Raw genomic sequence first — 25,075 nt, 5'->3', positions numbered from 1 at the left:
TTATTCATGATCTCATGAATTTTCAACCGTGCCCCCACGAGATTGCTCGTTACTTTGCGGTCGGAATGGTCACGCGTTCATGGAACCCGCGAGACGCTGTCCACAACCCTTATTTTCACTTTTCACCCTTACCTTTCTGTGTCGAAGAAAAAAACTACATGAATTTTTCATTGAATTGTGGAGCTACTGGAGCACAGTAAAGTAACCCTGATCCGTGAAGTCTTCCTGAGGGGCGTAGGCACGGAAGGGTGATGCTTAACGTCGGCGTACGAGAAGCCTTTTTTTCCTACTCCTCTTTCGTGGTAAGAAAAGACCCAAGGTGGCAAGAAGCGTGATTGATAGAAGACCAAATCCAGGTAGCGCCACGAAGGAACACGGACGAGATCAGTGTGGAATATTCAGGCGACAAATTTTTCTGCGCTACATCTACAAAGTTTTTGTAGAAATTCACCTGTTTCTCACAAGTAAACATTCACTTATAGTGAATGGAGTTTCCCGATTTGGAATATATTTTTTAAAGTACTCATAGAGCTAAGAAATCCAGAAATTTATATCCGCAATGGACCTATTTTTTACTCGTGTTAGTGAGGCGTACGGGAAAAACGGCAAAATCATCTTATTTCAGAATAATTGGCTAAAACCTGGTATGTTTTTTGTGGTGCTGAATTCGAATATGACGTTATTGTTTCTGTAAAACAAAATTCCTAAGGTAGTTCTCTTAATAAAAAATCGGATTTTTGGAGACAATTCAAAAAGGAAAGGCCGAAGAATTTTTTAAATATTTTTTCAGATTCCTCGCACCAATTTACTTCAAAATTCATGTTAACCTGTTTCTTAACTCCCAGGCAAGATACCAATTCAAGGATCTTCACATTGACTACTCTACCGTGTTCGAATAAAATTTTAAGTGTTTTCATCACGTTTCCCCATGTTAACCTTGAAGTCGTCTGTTTAAAAAATTCCCCGGCCTTTTCTTTTTGAGTTATCTCCAAAAAAAACTATTTTTTATTAAACGAACTACCTTAGGAATTTTTTTCTCACAAAAAATAACATCATATTCGGATTCAGCACCTAAAAAAAAATACAGATGCCAGGTTTTAGCCAATTATTCTTAAATAGGAGGATTTATTATTCAATAACATAAGTAAAAGGGTGCATTGCAGATATAATTTTCAGGATTTCTTGGTTACTATGAGTACTTTAAAAAATATATTCCAAATCGGGAAACTCCAATTTCTATAAGTGAAAGTTTATTTCTCAGCTATCGTAGGAACGTCACTCGGTGAATTTCGTCTCTCTCGATTACCCCTCGTACTTGGAGGGCAGCCACGAGCCATTCTCTATAAATTGTTTCTAGCCTCGTTAAAAGCCGCGGAAGAAGAAGATCGCGGGCTGGGCCACGCACGGGCTGTCGCGCTCTTATAAATCCGCACCGCAACTTGCTCGTTATTCCGCGTGTTTGCGCTGTAACACGGTAAACCCGTCGCCTCGACCTCGCGCACCCTGCGTCTCTGTTCTTTTACCACCTGTGAAACTGCCTTTCAATCTCCTCGGCTCGAAAGTGTAAGAAAAACCGTTTTGGCCGCTGGACGCCACATTTATGAGGGCTGCCGGTGGAACGGCGGTATGAAAGGCGAGGAAAACGGCCCGCGCCCGCGAAAAGGGATGATTAAACGTCCAGCGTTGAGAGATTAAATTCTGCACGCGCTAATCGCTTTACCAGAGACTTCAGACTTCAGACCCTGGCGAGAGTACGTGCTCGTGGGTGGACCGACCTACCTTCGTGATCGTTAAATACGCCAAGGGGATGTTAGACGAGGGCAATTAGAACGTGAGGTCTAATTCTGCGAAGGTACTAAAGCGGAGCATTACAAATTTCGAGTACGTGGATACTCGGCGATTTCTTTGGCGAGGATATTAATTTTCGAGGGAGCCAGCGTTGCTTCGCGATGACCCTCAAATTTAAATTGCAACATTCAGCGTAGGTACGCATCTGCAAGTTCCCCGAATTCTGGTCAGACCTCGCGGAGCACCTCGTCATTAACGGCGGAGTCATAAATGCTGAAATGAAAGCACTGATATTCCTAATTCCAGGCACAGTAAAGGAGTCGGGTTCGTACCACAAACTCAATCCAAGCACTCGTCAGCGTGTTCCCGCGGGGAATTCATTGTTCCACGCGAGACATTCGAGAGTCTAGACACAAAGTAAACAGGAGACACCGAAGTAGAATGCAGCAGGTAGTAATGTAATACCGGGGATTACGTTAATTGTAAGTTACAGTGGAGTACAGAGCTGCAGCTACATCCGATTTCATTGTTACCCCCTTAAACCCCCCCCCCCCCCCAGTGATTATAGCAGAGCCCGTTGTATCCCGAGACTCGTTTTACAGCGGGGTCTACTCGAATCTTGGCTGATATTTTAGCCTGCAGATTAATCGTCGCGGTAGAAGTTGCCGAAGTTGCAGCGGCAAGGAACGCGCCGCTGGGCCCGCTGCGCTCGAAATGCCGCGTGAATTACACCGGCGCGGCGTCCGCTGCCACGTCGAACAAGAGTTACGGGGCGAGCCGGCCCCTAGTAAAAACAGCGAAACCGATGTGACGGTTAATAAATGAATGGACGTGGCCGTCGTTCCATTAACGACGCCGTTAACGTCGTCTCGCTTCGTTAATAATTCAAATGCAAATGGAACGCGAAACGCTGCGTAGCAAAGGAGTTATTACACGGAATCAAACGTCCTCTGTTCCAGGGGCGGCGGCCCGTTCTGTTCCAGCGAATTCGCGCTACAGGCGCTACGCAGTCGTAAATTAAATTGAATTAAACTCTAGCGTGCGCGCACACACACACACACACACACACTGGGGCACGTGCGCGTGCATACACGTGTTCTCGAACGGAACGTCGCCCCGTCTCGTTGCATACGCACCCACACCGACGCAACAGGGATAACCCAGTTCCCCGCGTACTCGTGTCGTCCGCTCTGCGCGTGACCATAAAAGTATCACAGAAACGTCCACCCCCTCCCCAGCGTCCTGAAGACCCAAACTTTCCGCGGAATATGGAAACGAAATTTCGTTCGCCCCTCGAATCGCTTCCACCCTGCCCCGTCGCGTGCAACCCGAAGAAGCTGGCGAAAAATCAAGCGGATCGACCCGCTCCGCGGGGGATGAAGTCCTATATTTTCCTAAATTGAACGGCTAACTTTTTCCGCCCGGAAACTTTCCTCCGGAAAATTGATTCGCTTTGAGCGTATCAACGAAACGGACTTATGCTTTCCGCCTTCACCCTATCGCACCCTTCAGTCGCAGCTCGCAATCTTTATGATTCTCAACCATCGCTTTATACACGTACTTATGTGAGCCAAAGGAATGACTAATTCAGGGATGCAACGGTGTGATTGTGTTTAGAAACTTCCACCTGCTGCTCCAATTTTTTAATCAACCAGAATTCACAGCTACTTGTAACGCACGCGTGAATGGGAAAGAGCAGAGTCCCCGAGCAATTCTAAGCGGTGGAATATTATGCGGAGAAAGAGAAGCAACTATATCCCTCCGACATTTCTAATAAATTGCCCATCCGTCCGCCTGTAAAAGACCGTCGCGATAAAATATTAAACGATAATTTATTTCGATTCTCCGGGACGAGACAAAAGGCCCGCAGCAACAAAGGGGCTATTCAATTTTCATTCGTTCCTGTTGCAGCTTTCAGAGGACATCGGCTACGTGCTTTATTCCGCTCTCGGCAGCTTCTACATCCCGTCGTGCATCATGGTGTTCGTGTACATACGTATATACTTCGCGGCGAAGGCTCGGGCGCGCCGCGGCATCAGGAAGCAGCCGCGTCCTCGGGCGGCGGCGCCGCCTGAGTCGCCGGATGTCAGGCAGACCAGCTTCACCCAGAGCACACCGGCCCCGGACATAAAGAAGCCACCAGGCTCCATGATGGAGAACGTCGCCACGATCGAGAACCAGCCGGTGCAAATACCCATCGTCACCTGCGACTTCGCCAGCGACGTCAGCACCTCCGAGGCGGATCCTGGGGGAGGGAACGGCATACCCATGGAGGAGAAGGACACCCTCAAGGTGCACAGATTAAGCACTTGCATGTTGCTTCGAGCAGAAGTCTACCCTGACTTCCTGCAGCCTCCGCATCGCCAAACCTGATTCCACCACTCAAATATAAATTCCTGGACCTTAACATCTCCTCACGAGTCTTCGATCACAGATTCCGTATGATTCCCACTTGTTAAACGACGTCAAAAGGAGGAGGTTACTCAATTCGTCACTTTCGCATGGGTGCATCGATTTCAATGATTCTTTTTTTATTTGAAAAAGTATGAAGACGGTGATACTATGTTAATTTTTTTTATTATCTAGATACTCTAGGATACTCAGTTTTAATGATAAATGTTTTTTAAACGACTTCAAACGAAGGTTACTAAAAATTAAAAAATAATAAACTTTTTGAACAAAGGAAAAAACTAAAAAGGATAAGATTTTGTTTTATGTCGGTGCCAAAATAGAGACAGAATTAAATAAATTTCTAAACCTTTATCATTTACAGTCCATTAGCACACTAACGCCAGGGAATTAGAGGGAGCAAAAATTTATCTAATTTTGTTTCTACTTTGGCGCCGACTTAAAAAAAATTATTTTATCCTTTTTAGCGCACCTGAGACGGTCGGTTTTTTTACTTTGTTTAAAAAGTTTATTATTGTAGTTCCACGAACGAGTGAGGTTTCATAGAAGTCAAACGTTCCCCAAGTAACCTCCGTTTAATGTACTTGAATCCTCGTTTAGAGCGGGTCGATGCGGGGTAGACATCAGTCACCGCGTTTGCATACCGAGTGCAGTTACCCAATAACTTCAGTTTTGTGTTTAGAATCTGAATATATCCCATTTGGCGATACACTCCGGTAGAATCCAGCCAGCGACAATGAGGTCGCGTGTGACGCTGCAGCCGCATAAAAGTGGTGCCGGTAAATCTTCGAGCCCAGAAATACGCTATTGGATTTCAGTTTCACCGCGGCGCAAGCGGAACCGGGAGAGCTCCCGTGTAACCGAGGCACAATACCGTGCCGTTTTGGTACCGCGGTAGAATCGATCATAGACGTACACAGCACTCGTTGCGACGGCCCTGAAATTGCTACTTTCGATCGCCGCTACTCAAGTACATTCGCTGCCCATTCCAGATAAAACTAGAGTACCTACGTTCGAGAAGGGAAGTTCCGTGAGCAGTAGGGCGTATTTCGTATTATCTTCGATCGAAGAACAGATTGCGCGAGATCACGGACGATACGTGAACGGGTATAGAAATTTCAGATCGTAAGTGAACATTTATGAGATCTCATTCCGAGGCACGTGCTTCTCTATGAAATCATACGGCTCGGTAGTTTTCCAGCTCCTCGAGCCGCTCGTGAAATATGTCTCCCATCCCCGCGAGGTCCGCTCGAATCTGTCCACTTTGTCTTGCTTTCAACCCTGTTTTCTAACTTTCTATCGGCGACATTTCCGAACGAGCCACGGGATGACGATCGCGTAAACTCCACTTTTTAATAACCTCTCGTGAAAGTTTAATCGTTACGTTCGTCTACGGGGGAAAACAAACTGCTCCCCCTCGTAATGCGCGAACATTATCGCGTCCCAACAAAACTTCTCCCTTCCTACTTAGCATCAACCTTTACCCAAATTAGCAATCATTACCTAACCAAACTGCTCTCTACTCTTAAGGGGGAGGCCTACCTAGAACGGTGAAAACAACATGCTTCTTCGGGAATTTTGTCTAGGAGAACCGATAAACTTTTATTATTAAACATTAGTCTATTGGAAAGAGTACATCTTACGGATATTTCAGTATGTTTTGTGGTAAAAAGTATTGAAAGGTTTGTGAGTTTTAGGCGATGACCGAGACGTCCTTTTTTTAAGCGCTTTATGGTGACAACTGTAGGCTCGGTGCAGGATCTTCAAAAATTGAAAATTCGATTTTTTTAGATAATATATGAAATTATCTAGGCGTTATCTTGCCCGATTTTGGAAAAATTATTTTGAGACAAAATGAAAGCTGTGAAAAGTTGAAGCATCGATATGATTTGATGAGCCAGAAAAAAATCCAAAAATTTTTTGAGGAGTGCGGAGGGTTTTCAAATTGAATGGTGTGAAACTTTAACTTTTGTTATACAATTTTGCGCCAATTTTCTTATGCAATCAAAGAAGTATATAACTTATCGGTATCCTGGTTCATCAAAGTATAAAGTAATGTTTGTTGAACATACAGGCCAAATTTGAAGGTAATCTGTTCAGTGTTTACAGAAATATCGTGTACACCAACGTAACTCCTATATTTATTATAAAAGATTAATAAAAAAAACCTACAACTTCTTCAAAGATGCATAAAATCATGGTCCAAATTTCAGATTATTCGAATCGCTTGTTTCTAAAAAAAAACAAAAATTTCGCTACGTTTTTAGCCCAAAGAATACGATTCCCCCCTTAAACAACGAATAATCTAAATTTCATCAGGTCTTCGAATTTGGTCCACGTTTTATCGAGCAAAGAGCATTTCCATTTTCCATGTTCCATCTCCGTAGATCTAACTACGACGACCATAGGTGACGATGACGATTGTTCTCGGCAGGTGGCGATTCCCGTGCCAGTGCAGAAGAGCAGCCTGAAGGCGACGCTGTCGGTGAACGGGGACGGTCAATCGAGCGTGCCGTCGCGATGCAGGGCGCCGAGCGTCGGCATCGACGTCGACATGGTCTCCGAGTTCGACCCGTCATCGTCGGACAGCGGCGTCGTTTCAAGATGCGCCGTGGTGAAGCCGCTGAAGCTTCGGCTGTGTCAGCCGATCTTCGGACGGAGGAACCTCGCGAAACTGAGAAGAGAGCACGGGGACGTTGGGCGTCCCTCGCCGAAGGACGACTCCGGTATCGAGGCGAAGTCGTCGAAACCCCGGGATCCGGAGAGAGAGAAGAGGAGGCTGGCAAGGAAGAAGGAGAAACGGGCCACCCTGATCCTAGGCTTCATAATGGGCAGCTTCATCGCCTGCTGGCTACCATTCTTCGTCCTCTACATCGTGAAGCCGCTGTTCCCAACCATCGAGATACCCACGCAGGCGTTCGTCATCGCCTTCTGGCTGGGCTACATGAACTCGGCCCTCAACCCCTTCATCTACACCGTCTTCAACAAGGACTTCCGCCGCGCGTTCCGTCGGATACTGTTCAAATGAACGGCCCCACGGCTTGTCCTCGAGTTCGACACCGATCCCGGGTACCGCGAGAGGAGATCGATCGGCCCGCGCATCTCCTTCGCGACGGACACGAGGCGAGCCGCTGATGGAAGCCGTCGAGAGGAGCAGCGGGGATGCAGGGAGTCGCGTTTGCACGCGGAGGACCCGGGTGGTCGGTCCTCGGCCGCGAAAGCTCCCGCGTAGGCGTCCCTTCGGAACGCAGAACTCGACGAAAAATCGAGTCGGTCGGGAACGGTCGAGCGTATATTCAGTGGATGATTCGTGTGCAGTGCCGTTTCCCGGGGTGCGGGGGCACAGGATGATCATCTGGCTGGGAATATGCGATTCGTGGAACGGTACTCTGGCAAGATCCCTCGTCGGATCGAGCTGCACGAGCCGATCTCACGTGTGCAATCGGTCGAACGAACGGCCGCATGAATTACGAGAGTTCGGAACGAAATTCGAGACCAGCCACGACCAGGATGGTCATGAATCCTGTATGAGGTGTCCTGGGCGAGCGTGTCTCAGCGCCAGCTGCTGGGTCCACACTCGATACAACCACCGACTAGTTGTCAATTCAAGGCGAAATCGTCCAAGACAGATGGAGTCTCATGACAGATACCACGGATTCGAGGATGCTGCTGCGCGGTCGTGGATCCGAAGCAAATCCTACGACCGGGCGAAGACATCAGAGACGCTTACGAGCGAAGCTCGAGCAACACGGTGCTGCAACTTCGTGACGAGCCCCGTCCCCAGAAAATCGTGCGCATTCCGCTTCTCCCGAGCCTCTCCATCGCGGCTACCTCCCTATCGCCCTTCCCCAGAGAAGCGGAACGGGACGGAGCAGCACCCGCGTCATTCACCCTTCTCTGACAATGAGTTCCTTGGACAGCCGGCGCACGGTCCGATTTTAAATTAAACGTCGCGACAATCCATTATTATCGATGTACGTGAATGTAGATATGTATAGTTGCGGGTCGCGCGCGCGTCTACGGGACATGGCGCGGTACGTACGCCGTCCGCAAGCTTTTCGTTCTCGCGTAACAATGACGAGTGTCCCTGCCGGTGTAATTTCATCAAACCACGCGGATGACCAAGAACCAAGCTCCCGTTGCCTTCGCGCCCCATTGATTTAGTTTCCGAACAATTGCGCGGCCTCGCTCGAGAAGGGCTCGGGACGCGGAGAGGGAGCTTCTGAAATTTCTGAAACACACACGGGCCTCGGGACGTCGGCTGGCAAGTTTCTCCTCGGTGGGAAGAAAAATCCTCCGGCGGTTCGAAAAGAAAACAGGACAGGGGAAGAATACATCGATCAGGGAGCGAGCGTAAGTTTCCCGCGGGTTGCTCGGCTCTCTACTTCGCGGCGGCCGAACGGAAACTTTCGGGACGGCTTACGTACGTGGCACACGCGATAACATGTGCCATTCCGCGATATCGTATACGCGCGTCGATACGCGAGCGCAGTAAAGGGGCGAGGATCTCGAGACGAGCGCGAGACGGTCGAAGGTGGCGCGATCGGTAGATCGTCGGTGACAAATAAAAAGCTACGAAATCGCTCGAACCGGGCGAACTATGTTTCCTATTAAATAGGGCACACCGTTTACCATAGAATCGACACCGTTAATCGTGTAACGTTTAATCACGTGTTTACGAATTCTACGATCCCAATAAAGCGACAGCGGTTAGAGGGAATTAATTATAAACGTAGGGGTTTCTTGATTAAGGATAAGGAGGCCGTCGAGACGCGTATTATTGTACCACCTGCGACGACTTCGAGACGATCGCGATTAACGCACGCAGCCGACCGACGAGATTCTGCGTATAGCAGGGGATGCGTTGAGTTCGGTTGGCGCGCTTTCGGGTTCGATTGGCTCTTAAAGACGAACAAGCAGTTCCGTTCGTTCGACGTTGCCGCGCGGAAGCACACGGCGGAGCGCGGTTTCGATTATTACGCGACATTACGCTATGCACGCGCCGCGTGGTGACAACTCGCGATCAATCGCTTTATAATTTAACGCCTGCCGAGTTCACCCGAGGCACCTAGCTTCTCATCGATCAATCCCCCTCGAAACTTGCACGCGCTCTCCTTTGATCCGTGCACTGGTTTTACTTAATCGATTATCACGCCCCGTCTACACATCTCATTCCCCGCTTCCGCGTCGATGCGCAGCCAGCTCGATTTATCTTGGTCCCGCGGACAACGCCTCGAAGGAAAAGGTGTCCCACAAGACACGATCGCTTTCGTTACAGAATGAAGGTGCCTCGGTTTGGAGAAAAAATACCAACCTTCCACCTTTTGTGCTCGCGTCCCAAAGTAAATCGAAGAGCACCGAAAAGCGTAGCTTGTGACTACATGCACATAGAGCGGACCAGCTATCAAAATGGATTTTGGATAACAATTCCCACGATACTTTTTCACCACCGCGTTCAATCTTGCTCGTCTATTTCGCAGATTAAAAATCATCCCCCGCGACTACGACCGCGAGGATTCCGAATAAAAAAGATCCCCGAATTTCTGCACCAGGCGTTGATAGAAATCGCGGCATTTTTGGCGGAGGATTAAGGGTTGGCTCTCCCTCGTATATTTCATCCCCGGCAGCGATGCAACGCTTCTGTTTCCGAAAAATCCGATGGCTCCCCGGAATAAACACTGTTCGACGCGAAAATGGAAAACGCTGCCTTTTCAGGTAAATAAATCAATGTCTAAAACAGGGAGGTCGTGTCCTGGATGACCTATTTTCGGTGGAAAGTCAGCTGAGGCTGTAAGGGATGATTAACTTGAATAATCTGAGTGTGGAAGTAAGGAGGATGGGATTGCGAATAGGTTATTACAGGAACACGTCGCGCGGTGATGAAATCGTTAGCTGAAATCCTCCCCGAGTGCAATCAGCGGGTCCCCTCGTCCGAGCAACAACGAAAAAAAGCAATGACAGCCGAAAAAGAAAGTATTCTTGGCTGAATCGTTTTTGTCCCAGGCATTTCGACGCGAAAGCAGCCCCCGACCGACGTGCATCCCCGTTCCAACACACGCAATACGTACGTCAAGCACGCACCCACGTGACACACAGTGGGCCATAACGATAAATCAATAAAGCGTCCGCGTGCTCGTATAATACACCCGCGCGTCTAACTTTCGCCGCGTTTTCTCTGCCCCCGTCTGGCCGCGAACGGCTTGTTAGGTCGTGAACTAGGGCAAAAGTGTCTTCGAGTGGGCAGAGCCGAGACACGAGCCTCGCTTATTAGGGAAACCTATCCCCCTCGTGGCTAATCTTCACCTTGGAAGCGAAACTTGGAGGGTCGATCGCGCGGGACGGGAAAGGGTTGGTGCACCCTCGGCGATTACTCAAGCGGTTCGCGCGGGAAATCGTGGATAAAAGGAGGGGAATATCTGCTCGACGAGGCGGTGCTTCATGGAAATTCATTTCGACTGTCCGAAGCGACGTGACGCGCATTTGTCACCAGGACCCTGGCAACCGGGACCTCGAGTATTAGCGGCGGCGTGTAAAATTAAGAGAAATACCAAGGCTGGGGCACGGAGGAAGCATTTTCCCAGCGATATCCATCTCTCCCGTTTCCATTCGGTTCCTGCGGTCGAACGTAGTCTGCCTCGTCCCGAATACTTCGCCCTGCCGACATATTACGGGGCATACTTTGTAACGTGAAATCCCGCGACACACGATCCGCTGGATTCCAGGGAATTTATTGCGCACGGAATAAAAAGCCACGAAATGATGTCGTGCCCTCGGACGTACGAAGGCGAGCCCCGAGGTGGATAGACGTAACCGAGCGGAATTTACATTTTAACCGACAGAACGTGGGGACGCGTTCACGATCTAATAGTCGCCGGGCCTGCGGAGGCAGAGCCAGATCTCCGGAGCTCTTCGTTTCCTAGGGAGGTTAACAATATTTCATGCCCCGTGGAAATAATTCTCGTCGAACGCTCGCCGCGCGTCCTGGAGAGGCGGGATCGATCGAAGATCATCGAAATGACTCTGCGCCCGAGGCGCAGGGTCGAGACACAGCAATAGAAAGGGGAAGATGGGGTGGAAGAGTCGCGGAACGTTTGTCCTCGTTGTTAGCTCCAAACTTAATTAGATCGATGTAAGAGGGTAAACGAAATATACACCGCGAGATTTCAATTTTCCTGTAATAAACGAGTTACGCGTAAGATAGGGGGTAAGCGATCCGGTAATCCGTAGCGTGTAAGAAGCGTGACTGGGCGGAGGCTATTAGAGGGGAAACGAAAACCTACCGTGAATCCGTAAAATGCAACGTACTAACTATCGTAACTTGCTATCGATTACCATTTAATAATATTAACGAAACTACGTGTACACGCAGCGATCGCGCTAGGCGGTCGCCGAGAATTTTTGCAAACCAAATTTTTCGATGAATCTCTGTGTGTGTGTCAGTACCTAATTACCTTATCCTACGTACACGCGATGTTACTTAAACGGCGTAAGCATAAGAGATACAGAGGGCTGAGTGTAATCGCGCAGACGTTTCGAAATACGTGGAGGGAACCGGAGGAGAACGATTTCGAAGTGACTACCGTAAGAAGGGAAAAGAAAACGTTTAACGATCATTCTAATTAATATTACGCTCGTATCGTCTCTGAACCTAAGCGACACGGGGTTACTAATGGAATTAACGAAGAACACGATACTTTGTATTTATACACGTTGTACACAGATATGTATATTATTACTGTTATTAATATTATTCTTATTATTATTAACAGATTACCATTATTCTTATTATCGCCGTTGTCATTCTTGTTCTTATTGCCATCGATCATTCTTACATATATTATATACATAAATATATATATTAAATAATCAAACGTCGCCGTAGGGATCCAACGATCGACCTTAATTATTATTTCGATTCGTCGAGCAGTGCTGCCGCCCCTTAATCTGTTCAGGATAACGGGGTGGCGCGAGATCGTCCCACTATCGCTCTGTGTAAGTAGTCATTTCATTTCTATTTTTAATATTACTAAGCAGAAGAGAAATATTCGAAGACGAATTTCGACGGTAATAGCAGATTCTCTGTATCCTCGATGATGACCCGCAACGACGAAGACGCCCAAGCGTCGACCCACACCCCCGAGATTTATGCAACCACCACGGAACAGTTTTATCATTTGATGCATTCTCCAGGAACGCGAGCTCCCACCATTAATCCTGGCCGGTTGGCACGTATTCTCAAAAATTTCCCGGGAAATTAATTGCTTCGAAATGAGAAGGGACCTCGCCCCGAATAACTAGCTAAGAAATTAAATTAAGTATCTCATTAGCCTCCATCGATCGCGAAGCTCATTTCTGCGCTGAAACTTGCGAAGACTCGTCAATCCCTTTTTCAACAATTTTCAAGATAACGCACCCTCGAGAATAGTTAGCGAGCACTTATTCAGAGGACGGGGTCTATGTTTTGGTTGTTTCCGGCGCAGCTCCCAGTAGATTAATCTTTCGTTGCAGATATCCGAGTCGTAGCCCGAAATCCCTTTAATTACCCTGATCGGTAAATTTCGAAACCGCCATTATCCGCGCACTCCATTCTCGCGTCCCGCTTTCAAAGTCTGCATCGTTTATTCGGGAGTTCAATTATCGCTGGCGCACACAAGCGGCGGCCATTGTTCGCGGCTGCTGAAACGCGAAACGAAATGTTTGCCGTTCCAAATTTGCGGCGCCGCGGAAACCGCTGGCGGACCAGTCAGTTTCGCGCTGATTTCGAGCGGCGCGATAGAATTTCCCTGGCGTCGAATCAACGGCACGGGGATTGCGCAGCTTTTTTTCGGCCAAATGTGGCAGTTCGTTTCGGGATAATTGCGATTTTACCTCGGACCTAGCTGGCGTTCTATTCGGGAAGATCGCGTGGACGGGGTGGACGGACGATCTCGCGCCAGGCACCGCGAAACGATCTCTATCGATAATATTGGAGCAATGAAATCACTGTGATATCACTAAAACGCTTTCAAGGTGTGTGTTGGAATCGAGAATTAACGTTACGCCCGCGGGACTGGGTGTGGCGAAATTTCGAATAAAGAAAAAAACGTATGGCTGAAACGGGAGTAGATATTTGAGGGGAGTGAGAGAAAGGGAGAGAGAGAGAGAGAGAGAGAGAGAGAGAGAAGAAAATAATGATTTATGGTATCGATTATCGTAAATTAGTATAAATATTATTATATTGTATATACGTATATATTATATATACACACCTTACGAAATTGTACTATTAATCGGAAGAATCTATATGTATATATATATTAATATTACATGTTATATATATATGTATATATATATATATACATGGTAGACCAATATTACGATGGAATATGAATATCACTAAAGACTTATTATCATCGTATTACTACCGTCATTGTTAGCCATCAAACTATTGCCGATGCAACAAGTCCTACTATCTATCCCAGGGTCGACGAAAGAAACGACGTGGGAGACCTTCCATTCGCGCACATGCATTTCCCCGATTGACGGCTTGGATGCTTAGAAACTGGGCATTATTTGGAGAGACCAGCGATGGCTTAGAACGCATCGCGAGTATTTTTGTTTGAATTGCTATTTAATTCTTCGTAGACATTCAACCGATAGATACTCGTGAATTGTCCACTGAACGTGCCCCCCACACCATCAAGCGAAACTTTTGTGTAAATAATCATCGACACGATGTACCATTTCCTACTCCACTGTCGATCAAATATGCCTAAGCCTGGGTAACGCGAACCATCGACCATTCGTTGGAACCAACGTTTCCAATACTACATATAAAAATCCTAAGATGTTTCTAATGTTTCTAAATAGTAGGGGTAGCACAGAGAACCAGAACTCTTCCATCAAACCTCCCCCAAATTCCCAGGTCGATCTTTCTTCGACTCGGTAGTAATAGGCTCGATCGTTTGTCGCAGAGAGAGTGAGAGAAATGGAGAGTGCGTGTGTGTGCGTGCGAAAGAGAGCGAGAGACCGCGTGGTGCTGAGAAAAATTTCAACGCGAAACCTTAGCTAACACCGCCGCACTGTTTTGCGAGCGGCGTTCTAGTGTATGTACATAGGGAAACATGGAAGCCGGTGGCGGTCCCGTTTCCGCTCCGAGAGTCGCGACTCGAGTCGAGGCACTCGCGGCATTCCCCAGCACGATCGACTCCGACTCGTTTCGATTTTTTGTTTTCGGCTAGTAGGTCCTAGATCATAAGTGAACCACGGATACTCTCCGGCAGACGCAAGAGCGCGACAGAAAAGAGCAGGAAAGAACGATACGAAAAAGAGGAAGAGAACGTTCCAATAGTCTATTAAATCTGAGAATTCTATCTAGAGACAATAGCTCGAGCATGTCAGAGCGGCGAGAAATCGAAGGAAGCTGCGACAATCGCGAAACGAACAACCGCGACGACATTAGTATCCTTTAATAGCTGCTAATAAAATTCCACCAAATTCTTCGCTCACGTCCCAATTTTTTCGTACGCTTCGTATTCCGTTGTGACACTGAAATACCTCAAGGGAATCGCGTTCGTTCCTCGAGCCAATGATTTCTGTCGCTGGCGAGACGACCCTCGTTTTATTCTGTCCCATGAACAGACCCTACCGCGGAAGATATCTCGAGCCGTGAATTACTGTAAATCGAATCAGAACCGCCCAGCATCGAAAGGAGAATTAATAATTCGACCCCAGCGATAATGAAACTTTTAATATGATTCCTGAATGGTTAATGCCCGCTTTAATTACATCACCTCGACGTTCGTTTCAATTTGATTTCGGGAAGCAGCAAGATCGCGAAGTCCATCGCGATTTTCGAGCGGAGGATTTCGCGGGTCACGATCGCAATCAGATTCGCGTTGGCGATCTTGTTCGTTGATCTAAAGATCGCGTACTCTGTCGAATCGCAAGAATTAAATCGCCGCCGACGAGCCACGACGAACAACCGTGTACCTACCGATCACAATTGAAAATGCTCGAACAATCAGACGGAGAAGGATGGCATCGAGGGCGTTCGTTCGCGTGTCTCTCGTCATCCCTTCGAATTTTCTGCTTGAACGCGAAACCGCGCCGCATCGGATAAGCGTGAGAACGGTACCTCGTTTCCGTTTAATAAATTACCATAATTGCGTAGGAACGGGGTACGAAGACTGTACCAAATAATCCCCTCGCCGTCACTCGGGAACACGCGAGAACCCAGTGAGATTCTCAATCGTAACTTCGTATCGCCACTTCCCGTCAACAGACGTTCTGTAGTCTACTCCGAAGAAGGGTGCTTCGTGTTTTATTTTCACCCAGACGCGAGAGCGGCTCCTCTTCTCCCTACAGCTTCTGTCGATCGACAGGCCGCGCGACTAAACCGATCCGCCGTACTGGATCGATTTTCTACCCCCCTTTTTATTCTATCGTTTACCCTGAAACGCGTGGACTCTCCGCGACAGTCTCGCGACGATATGCAGCAATAAGCCTATTTGTAAATCGACAGCCATTAGACCAAGCGACGTTCAGCTCGGCGCACCGAGTCCGCGGAACCTAGCTCCGTGATTTCGTGCAGGCGATCCGTTATCGCGTGCTCGTAAGAATCCGTGGGGTCGTGAGAAGCTTTCCAAGAGATTCCAAGTTCCTAATTAGAAGGACCGCGAAGAGGTTCGCGCTCCTGTGCGAGCCGAGCGTCCCGAGGATGGCGTTTCTGTAACGAAAGAATTGGAACGTCGCACGCACGGATTCCTACGCGGAACACGTGCTACGGGGCAGAGTGCACCGCCGTGCCCGAGCAGCAAACGGATGGAGAGAACGAAGGGGATTCTGTGCAACGCGGAACAATGAACCACGAGGAAACGCGCAGCCTCTGTACGGGGCGCCCGAATTCGTTTCACGTCACGTTTAATCTATAAAAGTCTTCCATTCCTTCCTCAACGTATATTCGTCTACGTATTCGGCTGATTGGTTGCGGGCGTGGAGCGTACTTGCAGTGAGGTGTGATGGATAAAAGAATCTCCGGAGGATCGCCGATTCTCGACGCAGCCCGCGGTGTGAAGATCGATCGGCCCCTTACCCTTCATCGTGTTCCGCGAGATCGAGCTTCTATCTGGCCGGCAAACATTTGTTCCCCCAATTTGCCGAGTCGTCGCGTGCCCGCTGGTTAATTCTCCGAGCGAACCGCGTTAATCACGTTTCCGCGTTTAAACATTTTCGTTCGTTAAGCGCGCGGAGCGCAACCGGGACGGAGATTCTGCCGCTCGATCGAGTCCGACGCCCGCCTCCCCAGCCTCTGTTTAAAAAACGCTTGCGGTGAAATTGATTCCGCTGGCGTTTAATCGAATCATCCGCAACTCGATCACGACGCAGCGCTGGCTTTCGATCGGGATTTACGAAGAGGGTAGGCGATAACGTTCCTTAGGAATGTAACGAATTTCGCCGGGGGGTGGAGTGACTCGTTTGCCGCGGGGAAAGAGAAGAGGGACCGTGATTACTCGCCAGAGAGTTCATTTTAAAACAACGAAGCCCTGATTCGCGGGGACGTGAATTCAGGGGAGTGCTCGGCCCTCGACGGTCCGCTTCGCAAAGGGGGTGGATCGATTCGACGATGTATTCGAGAGCAAGATCTCCGTTCGTTGGTTCTCTCGATCGCGGCAGAAGTGCTCGTTGGATTACGCCGGCGCTTTGCGGGCATAATTTTCGAAACTCCTTGGAGCGAGCCCGTGGATTAACCGCGGCACAATCGAGGCGAGCCACTGCGCGCGCTCACGCGCCCAAAGTGGCGGAACGAGCGCGGTGCAAACGCGGGGGTTGTAGTTTTTCAAGAACAAAGGCAACTTGTTGCGTCGTATTTACGCGCGAACGTTGGGTAATAAAATTCTCGTTTGAAATTTAACGAGCATTAGCTCGAGAACAGAGGCCTCGCGAGAGCACCCTCGTCGACGCTCGAAATGTTCGCGAAATTTCCTAATGGCAACCAAGGAAAGCGTCGCGAACGGGGGATCCGGTGGATCGTTGCGTCGAGAAACGGCGATTCTGTGGCGATTCGTGGGCGGAGACTGTTGTCACTTCCTGGGTGAAGACGATGCTGTAAGAGAGCGAGCAAATGCAGCGAAGGGGAATGTAAAAAGGGACATAGCAAGTTCGACGATTTGCTCGTACTCATCGCCTGGGGGAGGAGACATCGCACTTACGGCGTCGAAGATCTCGTAGAGGCGGATCTCTCTCGGTGGTTCGTTCTTGAGTATCAGGAGGATCAGGAGCTGAGGCAAAAAGCGAGAATACCTAGGGTTATTTTATGGAAACAGGCAGATCGATTCTGTTTGATCCCGTGCGTCTTGTATTTGCGATAAGCTCGTGATCGACTGTGCGACAATCGGTATGTTTCTCCTACTTTCGGATGTCAGGAAGCGCGCAAAGGTTTGTGTACGAAATGCTCACTGGTTGAGGTTGATTCGGTATGTACGAAGATGTCGCAGCAATGGCGAATATTGTAACGATTAATTTTAAGTTCTTGCGGAGCGAAAGACAGGTCCAAAAGAAGGGTCGAAAGCAATAGATCCAGTCGGCGAAACAGCCCGAGGGAGCAGGCACTTCGCCGAGCTAGAGATGCTTCTCGTCGGCGTTCAAGAAGACACGGATGAAAGGCGAGCGTGCGTGAGAAAGCGGGGAAGAGGGTGAGAGCGCGATGGGAAGCAGGGGAAATTATTAAATACCGTGACAAAGGGAGCCGGCATTGCGAAACAAACGAAAATAGTTAAGCAGCTTTACTGGTCTACGTTCGCCGCGCGATTGTGCTCGAATTGCCTGTTTTTACAGCAACCCCGGGATTCGGTCTATCGATTGACCCCGACCGATCGACGATCCTCAGGACCGAGACCGAACGATCGATCGTTCGTCGGTGAAAACGTTAAAGAAGGTGAAGGAATACGAGTACTACGATGTATACTGACATTAAACGAGAAGAACTATCAGTACATTACGGACTTTGTTTTATAAAAGAAAAACGAAAAAAACGACTCGACCGTGTTGTCTCTTCAGCTACCCCGTTCGCTCCCTTCCCAGCCGCGAACGTTTAATCGCGGCAAGTACTCTCCAACCCTTTGCCCGTTGAACTCGCGAGCCGCGTTCTCTCGCCAATCGAATTTAATTCAAGCTCCTTCAAAGCGAACGGCGCAGGTAAGCTTTCGTAACTTCTCTTTAAAAGCAAAGGCACGGGAGTCCTGAATTTATCTCCAGCATCCTGCACTCCGCGGAAACTAGGTTTCTTGAATCAAATCTTGCCAAGGAAAGAGGATCCTTTTCTATTGTCGTTCCCTGCAAGCTGTTCAGAATGGAGTTTGTTAGCCTCCCAGAGGAGCCGCGTAACAATTTTCACGCACGTAAAATAGCGCCAGAGTAGAATTCGTACGAATAAAGGGTCGAGGAGTGATGTCGTTTCGAGAAGTGACTTCTTTATGTTTCTACGCGTTGCAGGCATTTATAAGTGCCTACCCATTTCTCTTCTGATCGTAATCAATTGAGGGCAGAAGTATTACGAGCGAAATGATTACGTTGCGTTCCGCAAACGGAAGCAGGTAAGTGATTACACTCTTTCCTGAAATCAATATCACTGCACAGAGGAACTTTTCCCGAGGAATATAGTTGATCCTTCAACGGCTCTCGTCCTAATGCGAACATTAAGCTTAATACCCGCGAATTTATAAAAGCTTACGCAAAGCTGCTTACAGTAAATAACTTCTAACAGGGTTCGAAACTGGCTGAACTTGCTAAAGTCCGATAAGTAATTTCGCGCAACGAAATTCCGTCCAAGTCCCTTCGAAGTATCGGTGCTAAGTTTTAAACAATAGTCGCAGCTCGAAAGTCGTTAATGGCCATATCGGCTGAGCTGTCGTCTTACTAGCTATCAAAGTAACGATTCGATCACCGTTCCAACGCTCGCGTCGACGGGACAAAGAGGGAACCCGTAGTTTGATAATCAATCTGGAACTAAATCCAAGGAAGCCTCGTGCCGAGATCCGAAATTTCGAAGCGAGTGGCTCAGTGTGGAAACATTACAGCGAGAACGAACCGTTCGGTTCGTTCCTGTGAACAGGAGACAAATTCGACGAGTACCGTCGCCCCTTGCTCATAAAGAAGCACGTCGCGTAAAAGTTCAATGCGCGGTACAATAAATAGACGATAAAGGGGCACACATACTGGGCTGCTTTGTGCTGTGTATAAGGATCACGGAATTGGAAAGGCAAAGATACTCTGATAGCTCGTGCGAATCCACTCTGGGGATAGAATTCAATTCCACACTTCGATTTCCCTGGACCCCATTGTGATGATAGTGGCTTGGACCGATTTCCACGGCGTAAGCGAGTATCAATCCGATTGGGTTTCGAATGAGTTTCGACTTCAACCATCTATCGCGGTATCTGTACGCGCGATACGAACTTCAGAATTGTTCGATGCACGGTCTTCCTTGAGCTCGCGCGGGACGAACAAGTTTCGATTAATTCGGTAAGCTAGCCCATCGATTGGTCAGAGCTTTCATTGGGAAGCAAAACAACGGGCCGTCAAGATCGATAAAAAATCTAAAATTTAGTCCGAATTAAGAGGATCAAACCAGGTAACGGATTTGTCCTGATTAGCCGTGGAATGTCCACATCTGCGATGCCAACCCTCTATAGTGAAAGGCTTTAAGGCTTTATCGTCGCGTTTTTCTTTGTATAAGTGGATTTTATTTCCGTCAAATAAACTATTACTATTATTATTGTTTGTTTTTATTTATTTTATTTCACTTTATTTTATTTTATTGTTTTACATTTTATTTTATGTTTTTGTTGTATTTACTTTATCTTTGTACTAATTTGCTCTATACTTTGTATCTAAAGGGTTCTCCCGTTAATTTAAAAATAATAATAATAATAATTAACTTCTTTGAGACTCTCGAGAGAAAAATTTCGTCTCCTATAGCAGCGATTGGAAATTCTTCTTCCCCTACGTTTCCTATCACCATCAGGAGAGATCCCTACCACTCGGACCTCCTTATTGGATCGTGATTGCCCGGTGATTGTTCATGGATCAGAGCGCACTGGGATAAACGAGATCTTAGACAGTGGAGCGAAAATTGAAGGGCGCGTAATTACGGACGCACCTGCTAATTAATTCAGTGCTCCGTTCGGCGTAACCCTCGATTGGATCCAACGTGGACACGTGGTATTTTAGCAGTACGAAATTTCAAGGTAGCAGCATTTCTGTGCTGGAACATGTAGCTGTTATTCTGCTGGGGGATGATCTGTTACTTGAAGGGACCATCTTGGCATAATTTCGTTCAGCCAATGCCGAAATCTGAATCGAATCTCCTCTAGTACCACCGGCGGCATTGTCTATGGCATCGCATGCCTGAAATCGAGTCAGTTGCACCAGGCACGTGACCGACCCACGTGCATCGATGCTCTATGAATGCGCAGCAACGTCGCTGGAGCAATAACAATTTGGATCGCGAGGCCACGAGCCGGCAGTATTCACTTCCGATTGATTCAGCTGCTTTGACTGCCGCGTGCTGCAGACACAGCGCTCTATAGCAGCGATGAAGGATCAGGGAGGAGGCCGAGGTAGAAAGGAGCAGAGGACGGATGAAAGGGATACGGCGGGTTTATAATCGGTATCGATCGACGGTCATTAACGGCAGCGCGGCGCGTACTTTCATCGCGAAGTGAAGAGCGAAGTGGGTCGGGAATGATCGATGGGAACTTGTGTCTGATAAAAATGAATTTCCTAGAATCTGTCGCGAGTGAACCGTGCCTCGAATCTGGCTGAGCTTCGATTCAGCAGAACCGCCGCAGTTGAAATTCCCATCGTTATTAATATTAATGGAATATTAGTCCGTTAACAAGGCCAGCTGTATGGCTGAATTTTGCGGTACGTCATTATGTATTAACCTACTTATCTCACTTGGTGACCCAGCGCGCATAGAACGAGTCCAATGAATTCATCCGAGCGAGGCTTAAGTCGAAGTAACACTGAGGGAGTGCAGTTTCGATGAAACATTTCAGTGCCCCTGGCAAAGAATCGAATCTTACATTAATCGATAGAAAGCGCAATACCAGATAGAAGATCGTTCTACAAAAATCACTTTAGGAGGAGCGAAACAAGTAAATCCTTGCCTGCGCTGGTTCGATGCCACACATGGGGACGTATTTTTAATCAATTTATCCGCCAGGGCTATCTTAATTAAAGTCAACACCGCCGGTCACCGGGCAGCGCGTTAAACGTTAAGCAAAGGAAGACAGCTTTTTTCCTCACAGGGAACGCGCTCCCTCGAGGCAGGAAAAAGGCAGGACAAAAGGAATTCCATTAATTCTCCGCGAAACGATCAACGTACCTCCGTTATTCACGGGGAAACAATTTCATTCTCCCGTTTCCAACGGCCGCGCGATAGAACGTCGAAGCACGTTCCCCGATCAAAGTGTTCGCCGAACGAGTATTTCACAATTAATCCTCGCCAAAGTCGTCCAGGCCGGCCGCGAGCGTCCGTTTAAAAAAAAGGAGGGAGCGGAATATTTTCCCCCCCGGTTGGCCAGGTCGACGGGGGAACCCAGATCGGAATACTAATCGCCGAAGAACGCCGCGCCGCGCTCGGAATGCCAGGCGAACGCGAATTCCAAACCGTGCAAATGAGATCGGTTCTGATGCGAATCGTCGCGCCGGGGCAAACGTTTTATTGGAAATTAGATTCTAACGACTGGATCGGAGGAATCCCACGCGACGATCGACGGCGCGGTCGACGGAGGTAAGGAAAAGAAAGGGACGGCGTGGTGACGTCGCGAGGAAAGCAGACGGAGCGCAGCTCGGGGAGGAGTGAATCTTTCAAGCAGTGACAGCCGGAGCGACGGCGTCGTCGACTCGGTATCGGTTTCAGGCAATTTGTCCGGACGTCGAAAAAGGGACGGCGAGGCAAACGAAATGAACGCGAGGCTAATTAGCCGAGACGGGGGATTCGATCCGGACATTGAGACGCAAATGAAATTTACTGGAAGCTCGATGGAACCGGGGTGCTTCAGAGGGTGCCGCGGTAGAATGGGATCGAACTTTCCGCGAGGATAATTCAGCAGATCTGGCTGGCGATTGTCGCAGCTTCCGTGCCGCGTGTCTCGCAACTTTTCAAACAGAAGACGGAGGAATAATGCTCGCGAGATTGGGAGGGAAGGGCAGCAACGTGCGAGAGCAAAGAGAAAGCTGGCGGATATGGAATGTTTGCAAAGTAAATTTGGCCGGGCGCGAAAGAAGAGGGCAACTCGATTTCGAGTTTTAATCCAATCCTTCGGTCCCCAGGGGTCCCTAACCCGTCTTCCTCCGCCACCCCCGATCGTTCCTTGTTGACGTACTCCATCACCCCACCCTTATTCAGCCATCCTTTCAGTCCTCTCCATTTCCTGTCTCGCCGTCTCCAGCATCTGTATTCCTGACTCGCGGCGGAGATCTGCTCGGAAGAAGGACGGCCTCCCCAGCGAGTATAACTCTGCTCCGCTGCCGCTCGCAGCACGCTTGCTCCGTTCGACGGCGCGAATACTACAGCCGTAGAACGGCGCACAGACCCACCCACACGTCCACCCAGGGATTTTCCAGATCAGGAGAGCGACCGGGGAAGAAACGAAGTTTCCACACGCTGCTACAGATCGCCGACACCGGAGGCGAGCTGACCGGACAAAGGGAAAACGCTGGGCAAATGTCGTTAGCGACGAAGGAGGGGGATTACCTGAAGCCGAGACACGAGCGGAGGGAGAAGGCCATTTCGCCGGAGGAGCGTGGGATTTTGCGAGAGGAAAACGAAGCGTGGGATTTGCGGGAGGAAAGAGGAATCGCGGCTGATCGAGGAACACGCTGGCGCGAAGGTGGAGAAAGGTCAGAGCGAAAGGTCCTTTGGATGAGGTTAAAACAAAGTGGGCGAGAGCGCGGAGAACGAAGAAACGCGGGGAGGGATGGGGGGAAAAAGCGCGCGGAGCGCAGAAGACGAATCGAGCGATCTTACCAGCGATTGCGACTAGACGACGTTCGCAAGCCTTTCTTGAGAGGCGAGACTCGTTAATGTAATTAACGGGGGAAGCAAGGGGATCATAGTCCCCTTTGATCTGTCGATCAAAGCCTCGCGCCTCGGAAGAAGCATTTAGAAAGGGATCTTTTGAAGCCGGACGCGCAGAAGGGTGGTCAAAGACCGTTTACGCGTGACGGGAGCAGAGGAAGGAATTATTCATGACGGTTTGATGGGCGATTTCTGACGCACCGCCTCGTTAAAATGACGTATTTCGTTATCGACGCGACACAGTGCGTGGAGGTGTGAAAATGCACCGAATGGAAAGCGGATATTTTCGCCCGGCCGAAATAAATCAACGTGTCGATCCGGGGTTTCATTACACTTCGCGTTCGTGCAATCCCATAGCTTTCCAATGATCGAGCCGGGCTAACGCGGATGAATTTTTCATTCGGGCTACCTGGCCATGTAACGGGAAGCCAGTAGCGTGACTTCTCTGCCATGATTTTCCGAGCAGAATTATGAAACGAAGGCGTTACGTACAGCTGTAATTAGAAGCAGGTATACGGAGCTGAATAAGGAGAAACAATTGCAAAAGCGTAATTTAATTTGAAATTCGTAGTTTCCTTGGCTCTATGTGTGAACTGCAGTGTAACGCGTGTAACTTCAGTAATAATTGTTGCACTTGTAATGGAGAAGTTTGTCCGTAATTGAGCGAAAAGAGGCCGCGAACGGTGCGCGCCTTCCCTTTCCATGACTCCGTTATAACCCTCCATCGAACGAGTTAGTACAGCTACGATGTTTAATTAGTGTCGGTTTTCGACCCGGTCCCCGAGGATTCGGTCTCTCATTACCGTCCGTCGACGCGATATTAAATCCATGCAGTGTTCATACCAACTTGCTGATTAACCGGATCGCCGATGCACACGGTGTACCGTGCTGTCCAATAAATAATGAATAAATTTTTTCCCGGCCATAGGATAATTGCGGGAATTTGGGGCACGTAAACATCCCCCTCAGATTCGGAAACAAAGGATCACATAAAGAAAGTATAACTTCCCACTTCAACAGCGTTACTTCCAAAGAAACTGTATTATTAAATGATAAAATTTCAAGCAGACTGTTCCGTGTGTCGTTCTTAATGCAGAAAAAAAAAGATAATAAGGGGTCCATAAGAAATTTCCAAGCCATTCAATATCGTTTTCCCTAGAAAATAACAATGTCCCTCGAACATGGAACTTGCCTTATCAAACTTTTCACTTCGGGTAACATAATTATCTGACAAACCTCCATTACGGGCAACGGCGAGAATCGGAGAATCATATTTATCGCGTTTCGCGACGAGCGATTATTACGTCCCGCTTAATTCGATATTTCAATGTCGTAAACACAGGGCGTATAATTGATACGGATTTCCGTCCGTCATAATTTCCATTGGAAATGACGAAGATCTAATTACAGATTGCTCGAAGAAATCCGAGTCGAGGCGGGAGGATATCTCCTGGGTTTTACGATGTTGACTCAGCGTTTCTCAATTCCCCATAAAATTAAATTCCCGCGCCAAAGCCGCGTAAACTATTTCGAAACGGACACTAACGACGAGCCGGGGATGAGGAAATGACCGTGGATTTTAGCACGAACCGCGAAGCAAATGATTAAAGGCCACTGTGTCTGCAACTGTACGTAACAAATGTTATCCCTACTCGACACTGACCACCCCTGCCGCAGATTTTGCGGGACACACATATATATATTTGCGTATGCATATCGTTACGTTGGATTCGTATCAATAACCTCCCACGAGCTTTCCCACAAATCGTTAAGACGCAATTAACAGTCGGAAAATGAATCGAGAGGGGTAGT

General features: G+C 48.4%; 1 protein-coding gene across 1 annotated transcript in view; it reads left to right on the top strand.

Moving 5' to 3' along the window:
* The window catches only part of Octalpha2r (alpha2-adrenergic-like octopamine receptor), a 116,211-nt gene extending 97,999 nt beyond the window's left edge, over positions 1–18,212 (top strand). The window contains exons 2-3 of the mRNA XM_076822565.1: positions 3,700–4,080; positions 6,632–18,212. Of these exons, the coding sequence (XP_076678680.1) occupies positions 3,700–4,080; positions 6,632–7,225 (975 nt within the window). The 3' untranslated portion in view covers positions 7,226–18,212. The remainder of the gene's footprint in view (positions 1–3,699; positions 4,081–6,631) is intronic.
* Positions 18,213–25,075: the final 6,863 nt, after the last annotated feature.

Source organism: Andrena cerasifolii, chromosome 10, assembly GCF_050908995.1.
Source record: "Andrena cerasifolii isolate SP2316 chromosome 10, iyAndCera1_principal, whole genome shotgun sequence".
Taxonomy (NCBI): domain Eukaryota; kingdom Metazoa; phylum Arthropoda; class Insecta; order Hymenoptera; family Andrenidae; genus Andrena; species Andrena cerasifolii.
The sequence above is the reverse complement of the archived record's forward strand: the minus strand, read 5'-3'. Positions and strand labels throughout refer to the sequence as shown.